The sequence below is a fragment of the Etheostoma spectabile genome, chromosome 20 (genome assembly GCF_008692095.1).
Source record: "Etheostoma spectabile isolate EspeVRDwgs_2016 chromosome 20, UIUC_Espe_1.0, whole genome shotgun sequence".
NCBI classification, from domain to species: domain Eukaryota; kingdom Metazoa; phylum Chordata; class Actinopteri; order Perciformes; family Percidae; genus Etheostoma; species Etheostoma spectabile.
In genome coordinates, this window is record NC_045752.1 from 9,461,037 (window position 1) to 9,481,198 (window position 20,162).

Below are 20,162 nucleotides of genomic sequence, written 5' to 3' on the forward strand. Positions count from 1 at the left end.
TTACATGTGAAAGATGTTTTATTGTTAACATTTGATGAGTTCAACAAGAAAAAAGTCCCATCTCTCCTATTTGTCATTGATTTGAATTCATGTGAACAAATTTAGATTTTTTAAAAAACATGAGCTCCAATCAGTCGTTGTCTGAGAAGTAAAAATCCTCTTCCTCGCTTTCAGAAAGCGTGCCATTGTTTCCTGGGAACATCTCCCAAACAACAAAGGTGTCATTTTCTAGTGAAAAAGAAAAGAAACAGATTGTGTTACAATTGAGGTGTAGAAATAACGGTTTCCAGCTTTCAATTACAGCTTTTGAAATGTTTTCAACTAATTCCTGAAAGTATAACAGCAACATACAGTAGTGGACACATTTTTTTTTTTTTTCTACAGCCTTAATGTTGAATATCAAGTTGAACAGCTCTACCTGTGTTAATAAAATACGAGCATTACAGACTTCAATTTAGTATTAGCTAGGGGTATTGTTTTGTATTTTAGGGTTTTTATTATTTTGTCCCTCCCCTGCACATTTGTCAGGAATCCTACCTGTGTTACCACATCTTCTCATTGTTTGTTTAGTTGATGGTGTGGGTGTAAAGCTCTGAAAAAAAAATAAGAGTTAAATGGTTATTTTTCTAATAAAGAATTCTAATATATATGTTTTAAGATAATAATCTAAAAAATGAACCCTTATGAATAAGTACCTTTGAAGAAGGAGCGTGTTTGCAGACATTAAACTGATTTTTTTTCATCCTCTTCTGGAGTTGATAGACATACTTGTCATCATTGGTCCTTTGTAATCAAGAAAGCGGTAGGTCAGGTCATTTTACTGGAGTCAATTCTTACAAGCCAGAAGGCATAAGTCAACGTCATTCACCTGTTTGGAGAACCCATCATGCCCGGAGTGATATGCAGACACTGAGGAGTCTTCACTTCTGGGAAAACTTTTGACATGGGGGTCAGTGGCTCCATGTCAGATAATGTGAAGTCGTGGTCACTCGGACATATGGAGGGCATCTATTCATTAAGATAGGTACGAGAGGAACAGTTATCACTCATTTTTGTGTGTATAATCATAACATCTCTTATTTTGATTCAAAATACAAAAACAGAAAGAAACAAACCTCAAAGCGCTTATTCTGCATGGCAGCAGAGCTGAAAACGTCCTCAACATCTTCTCTGGGCATGGTATCCAGAAACTGACGCACCTGCTGCTTTCTCTTTAAGGTTCCCACTCGGGCAGATATCACCGGATGATCTGTAACTAGACATAAATTATAGCTTTTCAGATCTCTGCAGTTAAACGTGCCCTCTCTTTTGCAAAAAACATTTGAATAATTTTGGTTCTCAAAGAAGGTTTAAGAAAAAAAAATGCTAATACAGCAAACGTACAATATAACGCAATACAATTCTATAGCACCATAGTAACACTACCTTTGTAAAGATTACTTCTTTGTCGGAAAAAACGATCATTCACTCTAAAGTAAAGTTTGCGTTGTTGGATTGAATTGTGCTAAATTGTAATGAGTTTGTGCTTTTTTGTCCACTCCACTGGCACTTTTATTAATTCATCTGGACTTCTGCTCAATATCATGTGTTTGGCCTAAACCCTTTTATAAATTAGGTTTATTAATTTTTTTTAAATTACAGCCACATTTATGGGGAACTCCACCAATTTTACACACCAAAAGTGTGTTGACAGGTTTTGGAGAGTACTACTGCAAAACTACTACTACAACAATCTTGTGGCTAAAGACGGAGCTGAACACCGCCTGACAAACTGCCTCCAGTGATGTCACCTGAGTCAAATCTGGGGATGTGGCATTAGATAGCAGTGAACTTCCATCCCAAACCAAAACCTCTCTACCTGGATCTTTTGGTGCCTCCACCTTTTCCTTTTGTTTTTTTTTGGCTCTCTTAGCCGGAGTCTGGGAGGTTCCCAGCGATGTATGCTGGGAGTGGCACTCTTCTGCAGAACGCGTTCCAACCACCCTCGCCACCTTTTCCCAGAAACCTGCCAAGTGCTTCGGATAATAAGAAACAGCCCTGGGAAACACAAACATGCACATATGCATCAGTGAGCCGTGAGGTTTTTCTTAATACAGTATGTAAGTCTAATTCTGCATAATTCTACTTTCTCATTCTGTAGGCCTACAAAACTTACTCTTGTAGCTTCATAAGCTCTGCCTCTGTCCACTTGTCTGCATCTTGCTCTTGTGAAATCGCTGCATTGCCTTGGTTTGCCTTGGGTTTCTTGTTGGATTGTGTCAACTTAGGCAAAGGCTTTGCAGGTGATGTTGAATTGGTACATTTGCTTTGTTTATTGTTTTGTTTTGTTACTCTGGTTCTCTTCCTCATTTCATTTTCACTCTCCTCAGAGGCGTTTGGTGAATCACTTGATGGAAACATGTGGCTTGGTTGTGACTTGTTAAGAACTCTCTTGCCTCTCTTCCTGTGCGCTTCTCTTCCGGTCTTCTTTCTCCCAATGACCTGTTCATCTGATGATGCTGTATCATTAACAGATTCTGTGGATGCTTGGACAGCCTGTTTTCTGCCAAAGACTCTCAGTGAAGTCCCTGTGGGGTTTTCGGTTTGCTGTTTTGACCTCTTTGTTGAAGACTTTTCACTTTCACTTAGCTTTTGAGGGACATTTTCCACATACAATGTTTGCACTGTAGCTGGACGCCTTCGGCTGGACCTGGTTGGTCTGCCAGACCACTCTTCAGGGCTGTCATGCGTCTGTTGTTTTGACCTCCTTGTTGAAGACTTTAAGGATTTACTTTGCTTTTGAGGGACATTGTCCACATACAATGTTTGCACTGTAGCTACACGCCTTCGGATGGACCTTGTTTGTCTGCCAGACCACTCTTCAGGGCTGCTAAGCGTTTCTACAGGGGCTTCAGGGGAATAAGATGGCTTCTCTTCAGGCTCAATATTGGCTCTGTTGCATTTGCGGACTGGAGCCTTGACCCTTCTCAATGGTACTGATGCCTCTACGTCCCTGGGTGATTCACATTGCTGAAGACCTGCAAACACAGATGACAGTTTGTCTGCATGCAATTCATAACTTATCTCACAATACTAAAACTAAAGCTCTGTTATCTCTACCTTCACTGCAGGGCAGGAACACACGGGCAGGTTTCTGTGATGCCCTCATAGACACCGTTGTAGTGACCTCCAGTGAGATTTAGAAATTAGAAAAGGTCACATTGATCTATATCAATTATTATATCAGTTGTTTGTACATACTCAAAAAAATATATATTCTGGATTATTATGTAATTTATGAGTTCAATTGCAGGTGCTTACAGGGATGCAGATGGATGTATCATAACCTTCATGGATGGTAACATTCATGTGTGCGTCCAGAATAACTCTCCCTCCTTTCCAATACTCCAGAGGTGGCTTGATCGTGCGACCACTTCGGGATACTTTTGAAGAAAGCAAGGCAGGTGGGCAGGAATTACCTGGAGAAGTGGAGAAAATAAATGTAATATAAATTGATCAATGCATTACCCAAAGATTAAAAGTGCCAATGTTGGGATAATAACCTGAGATTGTATTTTTAGCCATACTAGCAGCTCTAGAGATGGTAATGTTCTGTCTGTCGGTCGAAAAATGTAACTAACTATTGGATGGATTCTTTGGTACAGACATTCATGGTCCGCAGAGGATGAATCCCAATAACTGATGGCATGTGCATTGCCATCAAATCAAAATTGTCCAAAACTTACACGTACCTGCAAAACTAATGGCATTCCCAACCACTTCAGCTGTACTTTGTGTTTTGTGCTGATTTTAGCATGCAAACATATTAAGCTAAAATGGTAAACACGCTAACAAACTGCTTGGCATCGACAGACTGTTTAAAAGAAGTGGACGTAGCCACCATGACGTCACCCATTGGTTTGTGGGCACTTGATGTGCATCCCAGGTTTTTAAAAATTGCATCACCGGCTCCTCCACTTGCCTCCCTTTCTCGCGTTAGTCCGTCCCACCGAGGAAGGATGGGAGAGACGCAAGGAAATCACGGGAGGAAAGAGGACACAAAGGATGAGACATCCTTTCCTCTAAAGTGTCACATGAATTTGTCGCTGTATGGGCGGAGTTAGCGGCGGCTTAGTATAGGAAGGGTGTTGTCATGTATCCTCGGTCAAAGCTCCAGGCAGGTTATGCCTTAGCCCATCCCTCTAGACCATCTTTTCTAGCATCACCAATCAGTAATTTACATTTACAAAAACAGGCTTAAAACTAAATTAGCAACCAACTCCTTAAAGTGTCTTTAGTAAAAAACAATTGCTGAACAAGAAATGTTAAGTTGACCAAAATGTTACAGTAAAACACACTGTGAAAGGCAGGGTCAAACTTGTATGGCTATTTAAATATACAGTGCCGTGGATACATTGATAAGCCTCTATCTTGTTTGACAGGTTGCTATGGTAGCAACTTGTCAATCACAAAGATGGCACGACCTAAAGCGTACCCTGCTCTACCGTCTTATACTCTAAATGCAACCCTGATTTCCAAAATGAACATCATGCTGTAATGAAGAAGACTTGCAGTTGGGACCATAAACACATTCCCAAACAAGGTTTACTGAAGTAATTAATCAATGCGGAGGAAGGTCATTTTCATATTGACATCTCTACAATCAGTCTTTTTTTCTGTTCTTTTTTTAAACCAGTGGAGTCACACCCTGCTGGCTATCAGAATTAATGAAGGTTTAAGGCACTTCCACATTGGCTTCACTTCTCAGCCCCAGAGGATACTGCTTATTTGCATCAGCAGTATAAATTTGAGCATGTTAGCCTGCTGACATAAGTCAAAGCACCACCCTGCCTATTTTAGCCACAGCATAGGCTGTAGACTCTTTGTTATTGTTATTATTCAATATGTAGTTCTGCTTTTGTACTCCTTTTCAAATTGTTGTACAAAACAAAATTAACAAAAAAACAAGAACTAGGGGAAAGATCTCTAAACCAAATGAATAATGGGAGTAGGAGGCCTCAGTACAGTAACATGTTCTTGTACAGAGCATTTATTTGCAAGGTTTTTAGCTAAAGCATTTATCTTGTACTACTCACATGTCTTCAAAGACTTTTGCCTGTGCCGCTTCACAGCATGGATGTTGGAGGGTGTCTCAGATTTTGTCTCTGAAAAGAGACTTCTGCCCTTGCTGGTCCTCTTTGTTTCCCTGCTGGGGTCGCTACAACAAAACAAAATTCTGTTCACTTCAAAACACGGAATTTTAACAACTAACCATTTCTGAATAGTTTGACTCAATGGTAATTTCATTTCACTCAACATCCCCAGCAAAGACCAAAAGGTCATATAAGCCAATTATGATTATCATAACGGTACTGTAAGAGAAGATTCCCTTAGGCATGAGAGCAGTCAAAAACTGACACACCTGAGAGCTAGGAGCTTTATCTTTTTTGCTTTTCTTTTGACAACTCAGACTGTGGTAACCCTCCCAAGACGTTTGCATCCCCAACAGCTTAAACAAAACGGAAATAAATATTCTTACTCTCTTGACTCTGACAAAAACCTCTCATAAAGTGCCTTCCAGTCAGGAGGAAAACCACTGGCAAATTTCTTCAAAAGCCACTTGGGAAAATCTGCAGGCAAAAAGTTTCACGTAAAAGAGTATTAACCCACACTGTATTAAAATTTGCATCAGTTTATGTGAAAGTCTTCTTTATTTATTATGTATTTTTTAACTTCCTTCTACTAAAATGAAACATATTTCAAGGAAAAATATTTAACCACACAGCATCTGGCTTACCAGAGTCAACCTTCATGTTCATCTTGCCAACCAAGACGTAAACACTGCCTGAGACAGTCTTCACCACAGAACTGGAAACCCTTTCCACAATGAGGTTACTGTGCCATTGTGTATTTTCGGCCCTGGGTTATAAGGAAAAGTAAAGAAAATCACAGAGTTTACATTAAACCACACAAAAATCTTAAAAGATTCCAAATCCAAAGCATGAACACATCCGTCTCATAGGTCAGTAGCTGAGTAAGCAACTTGAAAATGTGTTATTTTACAACACTTACTGGTGGGTTCCATCAACAAACAGGCCGTGGCTATTCTTCCTCAGGAACCAGTTTTGGAGATAAATTACACCTTCCTGTCAAAGAGGAAAACACAGGTCCAATTAGGAACAATAGACAAAATTGTCAAAAAGAAGATTCTTGATTTTAAATTTCCCATTCGATCTTAAACTGTAACTGCAAATCCAATCCTTGAATTGACCAGTGGTCTGATTTAGCATAACATTATATAAAATAAGCCTCTTAATTTCCCTAATATGCCTTTTAATTTTTATCAGAGACTTACATTTAGGGAGGTCGACATTTTAAAATATGTTTCAACTCACACTTGGGAATTTCGTGCGTTGAGGACATTTCTTTCGCTTGAACACAGCCTCTTGTTTCTTCGGTATGGAGATCCGTGGAGTATTGAGTACAAGCGGGTCTTCTAGCAAAACAGGTTGTGGCGACACAGCAGGGCTCAGGACATCCTCAGGAGGATCTGTGTCTGCTTGGCAGTTAGCAGGTTGTACTCTGGACCATTTGACAGGAACCACACTTTCTGGAACACTACTAAAAGCAATGTCCCCCATCTCACCCATGTTGTGAGCTGTCGAGGGAGGCGTGTCTCTGGACTGACGGAAATTACCTATTAAAAAGGAATGAAAACATAAACAAAACTATGCAATATGCAAACAAAAGAATATTTCCACTTATTAGCACACACCCCCAAAAGGATCCATTGAGTTGCCGCTGACTTTAGAAACTTCATGCTGCTCCGTTTTCATTTCCCTCGCCTTCATGTAAGCAAACATTTTGGCTGGAGACATCGGAGGAATGCATTCCACATAAACATTACAACCTGTTCAAAACAGCAAAGAGGCATATGTTAATGTCTTCCCCTAAATGATGATGTAAAGAATAGAGATTAACCTAGAACAAAACAGCAATAATAGCTCACGTTTCATTGCGATGGGTCTTAGTGATGAGAACACAGAATTATGGGTGAACTGGTTCATGTCTGACGGGTCATCAGATATTCCTCTTATATTAGCTACATTCTCTATGCAAGTGCCTTTATCCTCACTGGCAGCACTGGAGGTTTTCCTTTGTTGTGGCTGACTTATGGATCCATTGCTGTCCTCCTTTGTACTGCTGCTCACTTTCATAAAGTCCTGAGGCTCCCATTTTCTCTTCAACCTCTTCCTCGTTGGGGACAACATATAGGCTGGAAACATCAGTTTGTCAAGGGGAGCACACCCATCGTCTAATTCACTGCTTGCACGGCCAGATTCTACTGGCTGTAACTTTACTGGAGTCCTGCTTGTCACCTCGAAACCACCCGAGTCTCTGATTTGAGGTGGTTTTGTGTGCATCTGCGTTTTGTTTACCCGAGAGGAGGGACACGACACAGCTGTTGACTCAAGGAAAGTTCTCTTTCTTGGTGTGCATCCATGTCCTGTTATTGTTCCTGGAGGCATTTCCTCCACATGATCGCTGCTAATGTCTGAATACAAGTATCCGAGAGTTTTCTGAGGACTCGTTATGGGAGAGAGAGTCAAGGCCTGCGCCTGATTGCGATAAGAACCATACCTCTGATTCTCCTTATGCTGTTCGGCTATCCAGGTGCTCTCTGCTCCCTTTTTGGGCGACTTAAAAACGGCTCCGTGTTTCTCGGTCAAGTTACTAACGTTAAAGTTACACAACGGGTCGTCACTTGTAAACGTCCCCTCCTTCGAGCATATTTCTCTCTCTACTTTGGACTTAAGCTTGGCAAACACCTTGGCAGGAGATTCAAACCGCTTGTTTGTCTGTAGCAATACATGATGATACGACGCCATGGTTCTCAGGAAAAAGAAAAACACGATTGTTATACATAGTATGCTAGCCCATAGCTAGCTCGCTAGCCCGCAAATTTCAAATTCCTCATCACCGCCGCGATTGGCTAGTAATGTGTGACGTACTGCCAGTACGTGGGTTAGCTATGTCACTTCCGACCAAACCGATATTTCAATTTGTCGAATGTTCAGTAAACAGACATTACCTCATACGGTAAATATGTTTTACCCTCAACTGTTCTTTTATGTATTGTAATTAACCATAGTAATATTTATTATTATTAGCTATTTTTACATTTTAGATTCTATATTTGTTTCATTTTCTTTCCTGTAGAGGGCAGTAATACGACAAGTAGGGCCTAATTAAAGTGCAACAAAAAAGAACAAGCGTACTGCGCAGGCTCGTACGGTATCAAAGTCAAAACTTCCGGGGGTTGTTGATTTCTCAGCTGTCGCTGGCTTTCTTTAACTGTCTATGGTCGCTGGCTGGTCATCAGGAAGTATTTGTCCTGAATTGTTTTAATCTAATATTCAACAGCGTTTTTTTGTTACTGTAAACATATTTTGATATAAAGTGTTGTTTAGTTGTCTCAAACCGGTGTCTGAAGTGATGCAACATGGCAGCAACCCCTCTTAAAAGGTGTTTTCTCTCAGCACTAAGGAGACATAATCGGTGTCAGAACCGTGGATTTAACTCTTTGGCAGAGAGGAAAGTCAGCCGGGTGTCCTCTGTTGTGATATGTAACCACATGGGAGCCGAGGGGAACGCAAGCCTGGACAGGGGACCCCCGGGGGAGTGGGACAGAAAAAGGGGTCGGGACAACAGCAGCTGTCCTCTGTTAAAGTCACTCTCGGTGGGCTTGGGAGTCTGTGGTGCGGCACTTGTGCACAGTCAAAAAGAGGAAAAAGTGAAGAATGGAAGCGTCTCAATTTCCGGGCGGTTTTTTTTTAACTTGATTCTCCCATCAGCTGAGTGTGCTTCTCCCTTTAAACCTGATAGTCCCCGGTATAAATACAACTTTATTGCAGATGTGGTCGAAAAGTCCACTCCAGCTGTCGTGTACATTGAAATCGTAGGCAGGTGAGTCAACTGAAAAAGTGTCATTAGTTGAAAACGAACTTGTAGCATGTTTCACACCAAACATTCCTTTAGTTTGATTAGTTTTACCCTCGCAGTATACACTGACTTCGCATAACTTAGTAGCTAGCTATCAAAATGTGTGAACCTAAAGACCAAAAATCTAAATACCATAGGGACACAACACTTATCAAAGTCAAGAATGTGATACAGTATGGTTAAAAAAATCTAAAATGACAAAGGTCCATCACAAATTACAGAGCTCAAGAATAATTTATGTAATTTAGTAAAGTCAGCAACTATGAATCCAGAACATTTAATGGGTAACAGGAAAAATAAGGCACTGTTATTATTTGTTAAGTTGGGATCAGGGGAATATTAAGCTTAAGCACTAGATAGTCTTTTGTCATAACCATGACTTTCAGGGGCTGGGACTGTTCTGTGGTAATGTGATTAACTAACTTTGTTAGGGAATGTTTGAGTGGTCTGTTCTCTCTACTAAAGGTGGGTTAAGTTTACTGGATCTTGCTGAAACTGCCTGTTTGTCAGTTACTAAAATAATGTTTAGGTTTTCTTCTCTTCAGATTAACCTATATCATATATTTTGCTTACAAGTTGAATAAGATCAACTGATTTTACTGTTTCACCAGACACCCATTTTCAGGAAGAGAAGTCCCAGTGTCAAATGGCTCCGGTTTCATTATAAGCAGTGATGGTCTCATCGTCACCAATGCTCATGTTGTGGCTAACAAGAGAGGCGTCCGCGTGAAGCTCACCAACGGGGAGATGTACAATGCCACTGTGCAAGATGTCGATCCAGCGGCAGACATTGCCACCATCAAAATTACTGCGAGGGTGAGCAACTTACTTTCTTATTTTTTACCTCACTACATCCACATTTGCTTCCATCATAGTGGTTGAAGCACAGAGACAGTTCAACAGATCATCACTGTAACAGACAGAACCAAAAGATAAATACAGTTAAGAGAAGAGAAGAAAAAACACAAATAGTTTCTTTACAAACAAGGAACCAGGGAAATGTCTAGTGGTGGATAACAATACAGTTATAAGGTTTATAATACCATATTAAAGGTTCAGCAATAAGGAGGGAAAGACTCCAGCCTACAATGTGATCAAAATTAGTAATATTGTTATGGCATTTAATGAGACAACCTTCATTCTTCATTCAGACATTAAATAGTCTCAATTAAACCTCCTGTACAACTTCGAAGTGACTCTTTTGCCTGAGAATTACAAGGCTGTGATTTATACGGTCTACTGAAAGATTACTATAGCTAAATGAATAGTCCCCTGTTTACCCATTTGAAAAGCAGAACTGTGATAAAAGAACTAAAGGGGATTCAGCATCTTTACAAAAGAGCATGGCACTTGCATGGTCGGGTCATTGCAGCAAAAAACAGGAAGCTCTGATGTTTGGATAGTATGAATGACCTACCATTAAGGATGTATTAAACTGCTCTCTATATCCTTCTCCCCGACATGTAGAATCCTTTACCCACGCTCACCCTTGGTCGGTCGTCTGATGTTCGACAAGGAGAGTTTGTGGTTGCCATGGGAAGCCCGTTTGCATTACGGAATACAATCACATCAGGAATCGTCAGCTCAGTACAAAGAGGCAGTAAGGAGCTGGGCCTGTCCAACTCCAACATGGATTACATCCAGACGGATGCAGCCATTGATGTGAGTATTCTGCAGTAATTCACACAAATTCACCATGGTGGTACAAAGACGACATTAGTTGCTTTGACTGCACGTTGCCTGATGCTGATGGACAGACACATGTCCATGAATGTTAGGACAAAAAGGGATAAACAGATCAGGATGAAATAAGCTTGTGGAGAGCATCTAATGTGACTCAGAGATATTAACGTCATGTGTTACTGATTTGTTTTGCAGTTTGGAAATTCTGGAGGTCCCCTGATTAACTTGGTGAGTCACAGGTCTGGTTTCAATGTTGATCATCACATTTAAATGTCACTGAACCTGTTGTCACTCTGGTGTGTGATGCTTGCATGGACTGCAGATTTTAATTTTAGTGCACTTTAGTTGCAGTTAATGTTACATGAAGGAACCCTGATGTTTTTAATTTGTGTTTGTTGTTACAGGATATGTAAACTGATACTTTGAGTGTGGGGATGATGTGTGTTTAGCACAATACTTTGTGTTCAAAATTGCTTCCAAGCAACTGGAAACGTCACCATTGTCAAAACAGCAGGAGTTTTACTTAGATTGGCGTTACTGGACTTCGGCAACCAAATAACATTTTAGTGCACAAAACGCTATCCAAATATGTTATCTGTCCTCTAATTAGGATGGTGAAGTCATTGGTATAAACACCATGAAGGTCACCGCAGGAATCTCCTTTGCTATTCCATCTGATCGCCTGAGACTTTTCCTTGATCAAGCAGCAAAAAAAAAGAGTAAGAATCAAAAGCTACACATCCCGTCTTTTGGTCTCTTATATTCTCTGTAGCATCCAACTGTTTTACACACTGTTTTTGTGCATCTTCTTCAAGATACTTGGTTTGGTGAATCAAAGACAAAGCAGCGGTACATTGGTGTAATGATGCTGACACTGACGCCGAGGTAAATGCTTCTCAATCACAAACGGTTAAACAGAGTGGAGTTACATCAGCGCTGGCACCGCTGTGTATTAAACCAGATGTTTCTTTTGTCCCTTTGCTTCAGCATCATTGCAGAGTTGAAGTTAAGAGACTCATCCTTCCCAGATGTGACACATGGCATCTTAATTCACAGAGTGATCATGGGCTCCCCGGCCAACAGGTAAGCAGATCAAGTGACTATTGGATGGGTGGTGAAGGATCCTTATTGCTCTTAAAGTTTGGGTGGTGCATTTCCCTTGTTGCATGGACATTCTTGATATAATAGGCAAGGGATTTAGCTTGTATGCTATGTTGATGCTAACCCTCAGTACTGCCATACTTGTTTCAGAGCTGGGATGATACCGGGAGACATTGTGTTGGAGATTAACGGAGTGAAGGTGAAAACCTCAGAGGAGATCTACCAGGCTGTCCGCAGCAGTGACCAAATCACCATGGTGGTGCAGAGAGGAGACGAGTTGCTTCGACTGCAAATGACTCCAGAGTGTACAGAGTGACACTATTGCTATACAATTTAATTTCTTGACTTCAAGTTAACCTGAGGAACAGACGGTCACATGATTAGTTTGTGTCTTAATGTACAAGTTTGACTTCCAGTATTTGATGACTTGTTAAATGTTTTGTTGATACCGGAAAGAACATTACAGCGACAAGATTGCAGTGTTAGAATAAATGAAAGATTAAACAAAATGTGTTTTCTACCTCTACAAAATGCTTCTTACTGGGCAAACTATCAAAACTAGTTATGTGTCATGTCATGAATTGTTTCTACAGCCCACAATACAGTGTTTGTAAACTGTTACAATGTACTTTATTAAAGCCATTTAATGTTAAGATGGCAATAAGAAGCATGGGAGACCAACAATATGGCATGGATCAATGGTATTAGACTGACAACCATTAAACTGAGCAAACATGTTTGACAACTCGCGCTGCTACCATGACAATCACAAGTAAAATATAAATAAGCCACTTATTTTAAACTGTTGAGTATGCCACACAGTAAAAACCAAAAACATGAATTCACTATATGTTAGAGAAAACTGTCATTCATCTATGATGAGAAGCAAACAAAGTTAAGCAGTTACTTAATTTCATTTGACAGTAATGAGTAAAATTGTCCATGGTATATGTACAGTAACACACACAGTAAAGTATAAAGTGACATGTACTGGACTGCTACACAATAAAATGCATTTTCCTCAGAGACTGATAGCTATTAAATGGAAACATTCAAACCATCTAAGGTTTAAACAATATGTCCATACTTCTGGACTAAAGAAATTGTTAGGTACAAGTACTACAACATACAAGTATGGGAGGAAAAATAAAATAGTTTAAATCCTATTTAAACAACTTTAAAAAGGCTTAATATATATTGCTGGTAATATTTTTCTTTTTAAGAAAATATAAATTGTGCGACTCAAGCTTACAATACACTGCTGGCAGTAGCGCCAGGGTCTGTGGTGACCTGCTGGAAAAGGGTCATATGTCAAGGCGTTGTGTGCTGAGAGAGACTCCCCGGAAGAGAGAAAAAACAAAACGACAATTGGACATCTCACGATACCTGAATCCCTTGCACCCTAGCTGCTATGGTGTTTGTCGTGGTGGAATGCTGCAAATATCACATGAGGTGCACAAACAGCAGCCATACTATAGTCAGACTCATACAGATACATAAATAAGGAGCAGTGGGGTGAGGTTAGGGGTCGTGGAGAGAGAGTAACAATATTCAGGAAGAAATTGTAGTGTCCAGCGGTATGCAGGCAAAGCATTGACTCAATTGACATGATCCAGAGCGCGCAGCAACTCCTCTCCCTGCAGCAGGAACTGACGACCCTGCAAGGGGGCGTTAACCTCACAGTCGTAGCGCGTGAGCTGCGGAAGAGTGAAAAGGGAACTGGTGCCCTCTGATGTGCTGCCCAGTAGACGACTAGCCATATCTGAAAAAAAACAAGATATGTAAGAGTTGTAATTCTGCTAGTGTTTAGTAACAAGCAAAAGTCTAAAATATGTACCACGTGGTTTATTTTAGTCACCTGAAGGCAGCAGAAGTATGGTCCTGGTTGTTCCTGAATCGGAGGCTCTCAGCTTTTTGCCCTGCTCCACTTCTTCCTGTGGCAAAGTTCCCTGGAAAAATCATCAAATAGAGATACTCAAACTCGCCATCTGTAAATATAAAGTAGGATATATATAAACCATGTTTGGATGTTGAGGATTTACCTGTTCGATCATCTCTATTAGGTCACCCAATTTTCTTTTGCGCTGTGCATTCTGAGCTGCCAGGGTCCTGAGCGAGACTTCTTTGTCCAGCTGTGGGGTCCTGCAGCACAGCAATAGGGGTCAGCTAACCCAAAACAGCACTATAAAGCAATAAATATAATATGGAGAACTTGGGTGACTTTACCTCTTAGCAACAACGATGGCAGGATTAGGGGCATTGAGGGGTGCTGGGGAAGCTGTGTGACTGCCTGGTGCATTAAATGGGGAGCTAGGATAGCTATGGATGTCCTGTGTGACATGGACTGGAGAACTCTCAAGGGATTTGACTGGTCCACCAGATAGAAGCTCTTCTGGGCTCAGACTGCGCAGCTGGAAGTCATCATCCATGGGGATGTAGGGAGCTAACATCTCCAGATCTAAATCTTCCATTGCCTTAAGGGGAGAAAAAAGATCAAATGACTCAGACCTTTCAAAATTAGTCAACCTTTTAATGTATTAGATAATTAACTTGATTTAAATGCAATGAAATCTACAGTATTTCCTGATATTATTACCTGTGTGTTGAAGGGGGTCTTGGGCTCTGTATCAATGGCAAACAGCTTCTCGACCAAGTCTAGTTTAAAATCTGAGCTCATCTCTGAGTCCATGGGGAAACAAAAGTCCAGCGGACTGTCAGCCTAAATATAAGAAGTGAAAGGTCATTCGCTTTTCATTACAATTAGTAAGTAAAGAAAGAAGTGCATTGTCTAAATGGAAAAATCCCAATAATTCACACTGACCTCTGTGGAGCTCTGGCTGGTTGATGTGGGGGACGTGGCAGGAGCATAGCTCTTAGCTTTGGCATCCTCAGAGCTGGTTGTGGTAACATGAAGAGGCTCCCCGGGCAGCAGAGGGTAAAGAGGCAGAGCCACATTGTCACTAGTGGAGGGAAGCATTACATCGTTGTAGACAGGGACCTCCTTCAGCAGCTGGATCTCTGAATCTGTACCAAAAGACAATGGGATGTTTCAATGGCTTCAATCACCGAGGATATAAATTATGATTTCTGCTGAGGAAGTTCAAGTGTGTGTATATGAGGCCACGAACCAGGGCAGCTAAAATCCAAGGAGATGATTGCGTCTCCTGCAGCAGGGGCCAACAAGGTGAGGGCCTCTGGCTCTTCCTTTAACTGGTCATACAGGCTAGCCAGAGGCTGGGCCTCTACCGCCTGAGTGAACAGTTTGATCACATCCAGCTCTGGGCCCTTCTCTTCGTCCTTTGGCAGGGTTGGAGACATGTCGGGTTGGCTGCTCTCAACCACAGCCTTTTCTTCCTCCTTCACTGGCTTCACATCCTCAATCTGCTCCAGAGACAGGATCAGTTTCTCCTCCTGGATGCCACTGTAACAGAGTTATGCAGCCGTTAGATTGAGTTTATTGAGTATTTTGCAATGGCTCTGAAAATAACCACAAAAATACTAGCAGTAATCTGTTTTTTTGTACAAGCCAACTCTTTAGCTATCTCATTTCACTTAAGAAAACACAAACTCATTTCAACACTACAATTTATTCTGAAAATACTCTTTGAAGAGCATTTATAGTACCTAAGCACAAAGTTGACACAGACAACACACTGTGGCTGTGAGTTCTTGTTGTTGTAGATGACAGTGGCTTGTGTTTCCACCCACACAAAGCCTCCTCTCTTGGCTAACATCCGGTACTGGCCTGTGCTGACCTGGCCCTTTGCAAACACTAAGAGCAAAGAAAAAGGAATAGAGAAAAGATATATAGATTTAGACATTTGGTTAAACGTCCCATGGCATGAAAATTTCACTTTGAGGTTTTTTTAACATTAATATGCCTATGGTCCCCAAGTGGCCTAGTCCTTATGAGGTCATAAGGGGCAAAGTTACCTCTCCTTTCTCTACTTTGCCCCCCCCCCCCCCTTCAACAGCTACAGACTCAGAAATGGCAAATAGTAAGGAAAGCTCATTGTGGGGCTCTAGTGCCTGTAATTCTGCACCAAGGCCAAATTTTGGAAAAGAGATTTCAGATATGGTATTAGGGGGGCACTAAGGTCTATTTAAAAGCATCCAAAGAGCACCATGTCATGGGAAAAAAGGTTTGAAAAAAATAACAGCTGGAATTTGTTGTGAATTTAAAAACAAGTTTTAAATCAATGCACTATTGTTGATCATGCTTACAGTTGTGGTGAGTCTTGGTAAGATGGTCTGAGTCCAAAGCATGATAGTACTCATACACAGAACGATTCAACAGGTCCTCTGGATCATAACCCATGAGCTCAGTGATCCTGGACAAGCAATAACAACAAAAAGAAATAGATGAATTCTTTAATTGACATAAAGACTATGCTTCTGTAGTATCTACAATAAACACTAGGTGGCTCTGTAGGTCTATGCTAGTGAGAGCTTTGGCAATAATAGACAATGAAAAGTACTACACAGCTTGCTTAAGTCGCTGAATCGATCCATGTTAAGCTTTTTAATATTTACTCAGATGGACAAACTCACCTCTCGTCACAATACGTAAACTTCATGTCCATTGTATGTCGGCTGAGAAAGGTCTTGGTGTCCAGTGGGACCTCAATGTTGGAGGGGTGCTGGATGGGATCACAGATCAAAACCAGGTAGGGAACAGGTGGCTCCTTGTGCCCGTTGGGAGTCTCCTCAGTGTGGCTGTCATAAACACGGACATGACCCGAGCAGTGGAGCACCTAGAGAGTGACAACAGGAATAATAACAGTTTTATTATATTTTTCAGACCCCAAGGAGAGTAAAACATTTCCTAATGCAGCAGACACAAAATTATCACAATTTGAGTTCTAGGCTTAACTCGTTTTTCATTTAAGTTCCTAATCTATTCAGATAATGGCTACATCTAATCCAGATGTATTTATATATATATATATATATATATATATATATATATGTTAATCACAGACACTGATGGTTCAATTTGTATAAAGACCAGCATGATGGTCAATTTCCTTTGCACATTAAGTAACTGGATTAATGCTGAAGTAGACAGCCGCTGTAATGCAGTCTGTTTCTTTCGCGTTTGTGCATTTGAGCTCAAATAGGACTTCAACATCAGCACATTTTAAAAGTACTTTTATACTAAAATGATTATATGTACTTACTTTCTTACTTGCCGTCTTACAGGCTGAGGCCGTGGCAATAAACACAATAACTGTCATTACACAGTCTCATGTTTTGACATGCCCTACAACCACGAAGACAAACATTTACCTAATTTCTAAAATGTTAATAAAATAATTAAAAGAATAATATATTTCCGATTAAAATGTTTTCTAAAGGTTGATCGACATTACTAACAACCTCAGTGTTGATAAGTGTACTTGCACGTGGTGAAATGACAGCAAATACAATGACAATTATAATACTTTACATTACATATATGCACATATTAAGTATATACTAATATTAGTACTGTTTTTGATACATTGCTGGGAGAGCATTTTCTCACTGATTCCACTGCGGCCTACCTTCCATGTAGCTGATTTCACATTGACCGTGCGGCCCCTGCTCGTGAGAGTGCATTTCATTCGGAGGAAGAAGTTGCGCTCTGTGTTTGATTCCTTGGCCTTTTTGGGCCCTGAAATCACACCAACAGGACAAGATGTTCCATTTCATTATTTTTTTTTCAGTGTCTTATTACAAACTTTGGCCAACTGCCAACAGATCACATTTGCATTCTGAGGAGACATTAAGCTGTAAAGTACTGTGGTCAGCTATAGCAAGGTAAATAAAGGAGGTGGAGTTAACACCCCTTGCAACTGTGAAACTATAAAGTGCTTAGGAGAAAAAGCAAATTATGTTATGATGCACATTTCAAATCGGAATAACTGGGACGCTTTAGCCTAATTATTTCACTTAATTGAAATTATACCAAAAAAAGAAAAATTCAATACTAAAAGCAATGCTAAATTGTGTTGTGCAAGCAAAATGGGAAATGTGCCAGTGATGTAGCATACTGTTCCAGTAATGTTGAGTGAAAGGTCCAAACACTCGCCAACTCTAATCACTTTGACCTTAGGACTGAAGTGGGAAAATAACTTGTTCTGACAGCCTCCAGGTCTGAATGTGCCAGCACAGAGAGAATTGGATTCAGTGTTGATTGGAGTACTGGCAGACCTGACACATTGCCCGATTCTGTCAATTGGTGAGGTCTTATAATGGGACACTGCTCACTGTATTTGTCTCTCACCTGTTTTATAGACCAGCATCTCCCTCAGCTCGTCCTGGTCACAGGGATGTATGAAGTCAAACACACTGTGTCCAGTCAGGTCAAACTTCAGCAGAAAGAATGAGAACAGAGTGTAAGTTACCATTACCTTTTACCATGTACATGCAGCAGTTTAATTGTTCTTGGTAGACATTTTGTGGTGACCTCTAACTTTTTTCAATAAAAAGGCCTAATGTGTATGTGTCTATTTAACGGGCAGTATATGTGAAAACTTAACGGTAACCATATTTTACTTTCTGCCGTCTCCCATGAAACAGCAGAGAATTCTATTTCCTCCATGGCCTTTTTTAATGTTGAGACATAGCAGTAGGCCTGCAAGATTAATCGTTATAATATCCCAATCTTGATTTTTGGTTTTTAATTTTTAAATAACTTCGATTAAAAAAATAAAATAAAAAAATAACCTTGATTCTCGTTTAATTTTACGAGCAGACTGCTTCACAAACGCTACTACTTTCTTCTGTAACTTTAAAACATAGACTGTATAAAATACATTTAAAAGTACCCCCAAGCACTGCAATGCTCTCCAGTCTCTTTACTGAAGCCTTTATGTTTACAGGCTTGTGGTTATTCACAATGTGCTATCGGTGCCAAAAAAAATCAATGTTTGGTATTGCCAATTTATTTAGTTTTGTCATGGTCAAAAAAAAAAAAAAAATCGTGGCAGAGAATCGTGATATCATTTCTAAGCAAATAAATTGTGATTCATATTTTTCACAGAATCGTGCAGGGCTACACAGCCGGTCAAATCAGACCAACCTGGGCTAGCCCGAGGCACTTGTTGACATTCTCAGAGAGATAGATCATATCTCCGTCTTCAGCCAGAACCATGAGAAAGCCCTCCAAAGCCTTTGTGTAGGAGCTGTTTAGCTGTGTATCAAGCTCGGTTTCCTCCTCTGCCCTTGGCTCAGCTGGAGGAGATAACATAAAAGGGAGAAGAGATGAGAGACAAAAAGGAAGGTAGGGAAAGAAAATAAAAACAAGAGGAAATTGTTATGTAAAGAAAATGTTTGCAGGGCAGGACACTGCGACACACAGAAAACACACTACCCACGTGTACAGTTGTGTTTAAAATAATAGCAGTACAACATCACTAACCTTATAAATCATATTTGTTTTGGTAAAAGTGATATTTCTACATGGCAAATAATTTACTAGTAAGTGCTGTAGAGTTGTAGAAAACCAACAGATCCAACAGTCATGACATGCATGCTGCTCATTCTGTGTAACTGAATCTGTAATTGAAATGGGCATGTTCAAAATAATAGCAGTTTTGTGTTCAATTAGTGAGGTGATTGATCTGTGAAGAAACAGGTGTCAATTATGGCCCATATTTATGGAAGGAAGCAAATGCTGTGCATGCTTGTTATAGTGCATTTCACACTGAAATACTCACGGTGCAAAATGGGTCGTTCTAGACATTGCTCTGAGGAACAGCAGACTTTGATTAAAAAGTTGATTGGAGAGCGGAAAACATATAAAAAAAAGTGCAGAAAATTATAAGCTGCTCAGCCAAAATGATTTCAAATGCATTGAAATGGCATCCAAAGCCTGAACGACATGGGAAAAACGGACAACTACCAATCGAATGGATCGAAGAATAGCCAAAATGGGAAAGGCTCAACCAATGATCAGCTCCAGGAAAACCAAAGAAGACTCAAAGTTACCTGTGAGTACTGTTACGATCAGAAGAAGGCTATGTGAAGCAAAGCTATCAGCTAAAAGACCCTGCAAAGTCCCGTTGCTGAAAAAAAGACATGTACTGAATAGGTTGAAATTTGCCAAAGGACACATTGACTGGCCAAAGGAGAAACGGCGCAACATTCTGTGGACTGATGAGAACAAAATTGTTCTTTTTGGGTCTAGGAACTGCATGCATTGAATTCAATCCACAGTACACAGTGAAGCCAGTAAAGCATGGTTGTGCAAAAATCATGTTAGTGTTGGGCCTATTTATCGCATACCAGGGATCATGGATCAGTTTCAATACATCTAAATACTTGAAGAGGTCATGCTGCCTTATGCTGAAGAGGAAATGCCTTTGAAATGGGTCTTTCAAGAAGACAATGACCCAAAACACACCAGTAAG

The 20,162-nt window shown here is 40.4% G+C and overlaps 3 protein-coding genes across 8 annotated transcripts in view; 1 reads left to right on the forward strand and 2 right to left on the reverse strand.

Annotated features, from left to right (window-relative positions):
- Positions 1-8,009, reverse strand: mis18bp1 (MIS18 binding protein 1). Of its 4 annotated transcripts, none has more exons than XM_032499527.1 (17): positions 6,989-8,009; positions 6,755-6,889; positions 6,612-6,676; positions 6,375-6,545; positions 6,052-6,125; positions 5,777-5,898; positions 5,519-5,609; positions 5,076-5,197; positions 3,301-3,458; positions 3,100-3,166; positions 2,156-3,017; positions 1,859-2,037; positions 1,116-1,255; positions 869-1,008; positions 696-783; positions 538-592; positions 1-228 (listed from the first exon to the last, which is right to left on the reverse strand). In XM_032499527.1, the coding sequence occupies exons 1-17, from the start codon at positions 7,866-7,868 to the stop codon at positions 131-133; spliced, it is 3,447 nt and encodes a 1,148-aa protein (XP_032355418.1). In that variant the 5' UTR covers positions 7,869-8,009; the 3' UTR covers positions 1-130. The 4 variants fall into 4 exon arrangements, with proteins under 4 accessions (XP_032355418.1, XP_032355419.1, XP_032355416.1 ...); XM_032499528.1 differs by having other exon boundaries at positions 2,156-2,624; positions 2,772-3,017; positions 6,375-6,676; XM_032499525.1 differs by having other exon boundaries at positions 1,116-1,249; positions 6,375-6,676.
- LOC116669612 (serine protease HTRA2, mitochondrial) lies at positions 7,448-12,614 on the forward strand. Of its 3 annotated transcripts, none has more exons than XM_032499533.1 (8): positions 7,448-7,471; positions 9,594-9,798; positions 10,450-10,644; positions 10,861-10,893; positions 11,276-11,384; positions 11,481-11,550; positions 11,653-11,748; positions 11,917-12,614. In XM_032499533.1, the coding sequence occupies exons 2-8, from the start codon at positions 9,730-9,732 to the stop codon at positions 12,080-12,082; spliced, it is 738 nt and encodes a 245-aa protein (XP_032355424.1). In that variant the 5' UTR covers positions 7,448-7,471; positions 9,594-9,729; the 3' UTR covers positions 12,083-12,614. The 3 variants fall into 3 exon arrangements, with proteins under 3 accessions (XP_032355424.1, XP_032355423.1, XP_032355422.1); XM_032499532.1 differs by lacking the exon at positions 7,448-7,471 and adding an exon at positions 8,061-8,079; XM_032499531.1 differs by lacking the exon at positions 7,448-7,471 and adding an exon at positions 8,283-8,946.
- The window catches only part of hif1aa (hypoxia inducible factor 1 subunit alpha a), a 15,785-nt gene continuing 8,015 nt past the window's right edge, over positions 12,393-20,162 (reverse strand). Inside the window, exons 3-15 of the mRNA XM_032499529.1 lie at positions 18,833-18,984; positions 18,035-18,119; positions 17,313-17,422; positions 16,318-16,520; positions 15,991-16,097; positions 15,391-15,538; positions 14,895-15,187; positions 14,588-14,790; positions 14,363-14,485; positions 13,993-14,240; positions 13,809-13,908; positions 13,625-13,715; positions 12,393-13,528 (exon numbers count right to left, since the gene is read on the reverse strand). Coding sequence (XP_032355420.1) covers positions 13,365-13,528; positions 13,625-13,715; positions 13,809-13,908; positions 13,993-14,240; positions 14,363-14,485; positions 14,588-14,790; positions 14,895-15,187; positions 15,391-15,538; positions 15,991-16,097; positions 16,318-16,520; positions 17,313-17,422; positions 18,035-18,119; positions 18,833-18,984 — 2,027 coding nt within the window. The 3' untranslated portion in view covers positions 12,393-13,364. The remainder of the gene's footprint in view (positions 13,529-13,624; positions 13,716-13,808; positions 13,909-13,992; positions 14,241-14,362; positions 14,486-14,587; positions 14,791-14,894; positions 15,188-15,390; positions 15,539-15,990; positions 16,098-16,317; positions 16,521-17,312; positions 17,423-18,034; positions 18,120-18,832; positions 18,985-20,162) is intronic.

What these genes read in the sequence shown, in the direction of transcription:
- mis18bp1 (XM_032499524.1), bottom strand. Translation starts at nt 7,868, where the DNA reads ATGGCGTCGTATCATCATGTATTGCTACAGACAAACAAGCGGTTTGAA. An exon ending in AAGACCCATCGCAATGAAAC is followed by an intron (nt 6,890 to 6,988) that starts GTGAGCTATTAT and finishes TGTTTTGAACAG; the next exon opens with GTTGTAATGTTTATGTGGAA. An exon ending in ATACATCCATCTGCATCCCT is followed by an intron (nt 3,167 to 3,300) that starts GTAAGCACCTGC and finishes ATCTCACTGGAG; the next exon opens with GTCACTACAACGGTGTCTAT.
- LOC116669612 (XM_032499531.1), top strand. Translation starts at nt 8,483, where the DNA reads ATGGCAGCAACCCCTCTTAAAAGGTGTTTTCTCTCAGCACTAAGGAGA. An exon ending in CCATCAAAATTACTGCGAGG is followed by an intron (nt 9,799 to 10,449) that starts GTGAGCAACTTA and finishes CCCGACATGTAG; the next exon opens with AATCCTTTACCCACGCTCAC. An exon ending in ATGCTGACACTGACGCCGAG is followed by an intron (nt 11,551 to 11,652) that starts GTAAATGCTTCT and finishes CCTTTGCTTCAG; the next exon opens with CATCATTGCAGAGTTGAAGT.